Source organism: Apium graveolens, chromosome 9 (genome assembly GCF_009905375.1).
Source record: "Apium graveolens cultivar Ventura chromosome 9, ASM990537v1, whole genome shotgun sequence".
Classification (NCBI taxonomy): domain Eukaryota; kingdom Viridiplantae; phylum Streptophyta; class Magnoliopsida; order Apiales; family Apiaceae; genus Apium; species Apium graveolens.
Genome location: NC_133655.1, coordinates 13199009 through 13204203, shown reverse-complemented (window position 1 = coordinate 13204203; position 5195 = coordinate 13199009). Strand labels below are relative to the sequence as shown.

The 5195-nt window shown below is 41.5% G+C and overlaps 1 protein-coding gene across 1 annotated transcript; it reads right to left on the bottom strand.

Moving 5' to 3' along the window:
• Window positions 1-4361: 4361 nt before the first annotated feature.
• LOC141685033 (uncharacterized) lies at window positions 4362-4808 on the bottom strand. The gene has a single exon (XM_074490158.1). It carries the CDS (start codon window positions 4806-4808, stop codon window positions 4362-4364), a length of 447 nt encoding a protein of 148 aa, XP_074346259.1.
• Window positions 4809-5195: the final 387 nt, after the last annotated feature.

The window sequence follows — 5195 nt, the reverse complement described above, 5'->3', positions numbered from 1 at the left end:
ATTATATTTTTTATATATAATTTCGATCAGGACTCCTTTTCGACCAGGATCCTGGTCGAATTATGCCCTTTCTTTTCACCTGGTCATGGGGGTTTGGGTCAGGAAACTGTCGATCAGAATCCTGACTGAATTTCGGTCAGGATTAATTGTGTTGTTTTGACCGATTTAAGGGCCGTTTTATCCTAATCATGGGTTCATTCAACTAGAAGCCTTTGATCAAGATCTCGACTTTCAGTTAGGTCAGGATTTTTGTTTTTCAATAAATCTTGACCGAATTATGGGCTTGTTTAGTCTTGATCGTAGGTACATTCGATCACGTCCCTTCGATCAGGATATTGGCATATATTTCGGTCAGGATTTCAAGTCTGTTCTGAATCTTGACCGAATTAAGGGCTCTTTTTATCCTGATCGTGGGTTTATTATATCACATCCCTTCGATCAGGATCGTGGCCTATATTTCGGTCAGGATTTCAAGTCTTTGCTAAATCTTGACCGAATTAAGGGCTCTTTTTATCCAGACGTGGGTTTATTCGATCACATCCCTTCGATCAGGATCCTGGCCTAAATTTCGGTCAGGATTTTCGTTTTGTTTTGTTTTAACCTTAATTAGGTTCTCTCTCTCTCTCTCTCTCTCTCTCTCTCTCTCTCTCTCTCTCTCTTTTACGTAGGCTTTATATTGGGCCTTGCTTAACTAACTTGGATCTGTCCACATGGGCTTTTAGCCCAAAATTTATCTAGAATGTTCTGGAAACAACATAATATATATATATATATATATATTGTTCTATTTTGTTTGCCAAGAAATTTCTAGAATTCTCTAGAATTGGGCCAAACCTTTAGCTGGGCTTTTGAACGGTTATAACCATTCGAAATTCCTTTTTTATCGGCCCATTGACCGGCTAAGGGAATTATATGAGGGAGGGGAGAGTGAAATGAAATTCTAAACTTCACTTTCTCATTTCTCATTTCTCATTTCTCATTTCTCATTTCCAAAACCTCTCCTCTCCTCTCTCAACTTCTTAGAGTTTTTCCGATTGGGCGAGCCTTTTTCCGGCCATTTTCCTCCTATAGTCTTCAGCCTCGAGCTTCGATCCATCCTCCATTAACGGCCTAAAAAAGCTCAGAGAGGGCAACCGAAATTGCTTCAGCTTCCAAGAGAGGTAATGACATTGAAATTCGCTCTTCTTATATGTCGTTACTAGATATGATTAATACTAGGGGGATGAATATCCGTCTGATGCTCACCTAGATTCTTTTGATTATTGAAACAAGTGGTATAATGTAGATGCAATTAACAAGCTTAACACAACCTTTAATGTTCGTCCTCCCCTTAGGATAGTTCCTGCCGAAGGTGGTGATCGCACATGCCACTGGAAGCCCGATACCCTATTCATTTATGCAGACGCCCTTTCTGCGGGGCTTAGGTTTTATTTTCATAAGTTTATTCCTAGATTATTAGCGGATTTGCAAATAATCCTTGCCAACTTCCCCCAATTCCTGGAGGGACATTCTTATTTCATGGTTTTATGCCTTAGGAGTGTTTCCCCTTTCAGTAGCTGTGTTTAGAAAAATTTCAGTGTTATAAAAGTGCCCAAAACTCTTGTGGTTGGGTTTATATTAGGCAAAGACCCAAGTGTAAGAAAATTTTTAACAGTGCTTCAATCCCTGATAATTACCAGCACCGGAGAGATAGTTTTATTGGGCTCAAATGGGAGAATGGTGACTGGGACACACTTTTTAGATCCTCATTTGGGAAGGTCAGTGATGGTAGTCCCAAAACCATCCACCTATCTCCCGAAGAAACTATTATATATAATGAGCTTATAAAGGATAATGGCCAGACTCCCGACTGGACTTTGTTAGAGGAATTTTCTTTGATCCAAGTTGGGATTTCCTCAGTCTCTGTGCAGGGTACTTTTTTTCTTCCCTTCCTTTTCCATGTTTTATTTATTTTCATGCTTTATTGACACCACTTATCTTTGTTTTCTCTTTTCTTTATTTTCAATGGCTAAGGAAATCAATAACGAGAACTTGCCTGTCGTCGAGAAAACGGTGAGAATGAAAAAGGCCCGGCTTGCAGGGTTGGATCCCCGTGGTAAGGCTACAGAGCCTAGCTTCCTGAAAAAGCACAAAGAAACTATGGTGAAGGCCTCTTCAGTGGGCACTGAAACCCCAGCCACTCCTACTTCTACTCCCACGGGCTGATTTCAGCCTCTCTGGGGTTTCCGTCGTGGAGATACCGTGGTTGGTTTCACGAAGCATGCCTGGGACTGGTCCTATTATTCCATCACCCCTAAAGACTTCACTGATGTGGTGGCTGGCCAGGACTTGGAGCGAGTGAAGCTCCTGGGAGCTTAGTCTATAGCCTCGGTACGCACCTTCCCGTTTTAAATTTTTACGGTCATATCATTTTCTTGTCTTATATCTTTTATTTTTCCTTTTTCCCAGTCTAATGCTTATTTCCAAGCGGCTGTTAGACAAGCTGAATCGTGGAAGAAAGCTTTGGATAATGCGGATAGTGCCCTCATGAGGCAACAGAGGAAGTACGCCGCGCTGGAGAATAGGATGAAGGGCGGGGAGAAGGAGTTAGTGGAGGCTAACGCCGAGCTGGTTACTATGAGGGTCGAGAAGGACAAGATTATAGACTTATGTCTGGACACGGAGGAGTTTGCTCAGTCTATGAGGGATAGGGACAACACATTGTTCCCTGGGTTCTTCAGGACTGGCTGGGACACGACCCTTGGGACCATGAATGAGGCTTGTCTCAACATTAACCCAGCGGACTATGTGTGTCCTGATGATGAGGCTTTACTATAGAGGTTCCGTACCCACGTAGTTGTCTCAGGTGACATCCCTCAGGCTCAGCTCCTTCCTCCTCTAGATTCGTCTTCCCGACCTACAGAGGATGATGTCGGTTCTTCTTTTGACGAAACTGCCATTGCGGAGACCTCTAGTGAGAGCGGTGGAGATGATGATATGGATGCTGATGATACTTCCGCTCCTTAGAGTTTTTATTGGCCCTGCGTGGGTTCATTATTTATGCTTATCTTTATGTAGGGATTTTCCCCTTATGACTCATGAATCTTCATCTTCTTCATATTTATTACTTGGTTTCTCAACTTAAATACTTTTGAAGATTGTATTTATATGTATGTTGATTAGTAACCTGAACCTCACAGTTCTAAGAGTCATGCATTGAATAATAGAATCAAGGCTGAACAACAGATGGATATGACAGACTTGCAAATGCTATAGCTTGGTCTTTAAAATGACTTTAACTCAAGAACATAACTTGGTATTTCTTTTAAAACCTTATACACATAAGATGGTTTCGACCCTGATAGTCACACGTTACAATGCTAGTCCTAATTAATCTGAAAAATAAATTCCTAAGCGAGTAAATCTTCAATGTGCTTTTAAACCTCGTGGTTACTTCCTTTTCCCATGATCTATATATAATAAATTTTCAGGTTTTGAGCATGCCAAACCCTAGGTATCTCTTCTCCATCCATAGTTTCCAACTTGTAAGATCCTCTTCCCTGAACATTCTTAACCTTGTACGGCCTTCCCAATTCGGGGCAAGTTTTCCTTTCTGCCCTACTCCAGAAGCTTCCACCTTCCTTAAGACCAAATCTCCTTGCTTAAAGAATCTCTCTTTTACCCTCATATTGTAGTAAAAAGAAGTTTTCTTTTGATATTTCACAATCTTCGCATGTGCTTTATCTCGTACTTCATCTATCAAGTCCAGGGCCAACCTTTGGCTTTCCTCATTTTCTTCAGCGTTGTATGCCTGGACCCATATGGCAACATGAAGGGCATTGCTCCTGTCGTAACTCATCCACCCAATTATTTCTGGACTTCTCAATCCTCTTACTTAACCAATCTAGAATAATTCAATTTGCAACCTTTGCTTGATAATTGGCCTGTGGGTGAGCGCCAGAATGTGAATCTCAAGTCAATTTCGTTCTCTTCACAATACTTTTTGAACTCCTCATTATTGAATTATGTTCCATTATCATTCACCAAGATTCGGGGAATCCCATATCTGCATATAATATTCTCCCGTAGGAAGTGAGCGACTTGTTTAGTTGTAATCTTTGCCAGAGGCTTAGCTTCAATCCACTTAGTAAAGTAATCAATTACTACAATCAAGAACTTCCTTTGAGCAGTAGCCATTGGGAAAGGACCGAGAATATCCATTCCTCACATAGCAAACGGGATTCAGGAGTTTAAGGAAGTGAGCATTTCGGGAGGCTGCCTTACTATAGGGGCATGCTTCTGACAATGTTCACATCTCTTCACATATTCCTTAGCATCAACCATCATCTCTGGACAGTAGAAGCCTATACGAGTTTTGTGGGCTAAGGCCCTGCCCCCAACTGTTGGCCACAAATACCTTCATGTACTTCTTCCAAGGCAAGTCGAGCTTCATCTGGCCTCAAACACCTTAAATAAAGAATTACGAAATACCTTTTATAAAGAATCCCGTCGATCAGGGAATATCTTAGGACCCTTACATACAACTTTCTTGCTTCCATGACATCACTAGAAAGCCATCCGGTTTGTAAATAAACTTTAATTGGATCTATCCATGACCCTCCAAGCCCTATAGGGGCAACCAACTTGACATATATGCTTCGTGTTTTCAAAACACGAAAGTACACACTACCAGAGCTTTCTTCTACTTCCAACGAGGCGAATTTGGATAACGCGTCAGCCTTGGCATTCTTTTCTCTTGAAATGTGCTCAACATGGCACTCATCGAATTGGGTCATCACAGCTCTTACCATGCATACATACTTTGCCATTGTTTCATCTCTTGTTTCGAACTCTCCCTTGACCTAGGATATCACAAGTTTCGAATCTCCACAAACTTTCAAATTTTTGACTCTCGACGTCCCTGCTAGGCCAAGGCCAAGGCCAACTATCAGAGCTTCATAGTCAGCTTCGTTATTTGTAGTTGGAAAATCTAACTTCATATCATATTCAATCAAGAATCCATCGGGGCTCTATAAAACTAGCCTTGCTCCACTTGAGTTTATTTTTGATGCTCCATCAAAATAGTGAACCCAAAATTCCTTGTCCTTATTCTGTCCCCCTACATTCTTTTATTTTCCCTCCATGCCCTGAGGTTCAGTATCTTCCTGCCCCCGACTTCTTGGTTAGGGATGGTACATTCAACCACAAAGTCAGCC

What these genes read in the sequence shown, in the direction of transcription:
- LOC141685033 (XM_074490158.1), bottom strand. Translation starts at nt 4,808, where the DNA reads ATGGCAAAGTATGTATGCATGGTAAGAGCTGTGATGACCCAATTCGAT.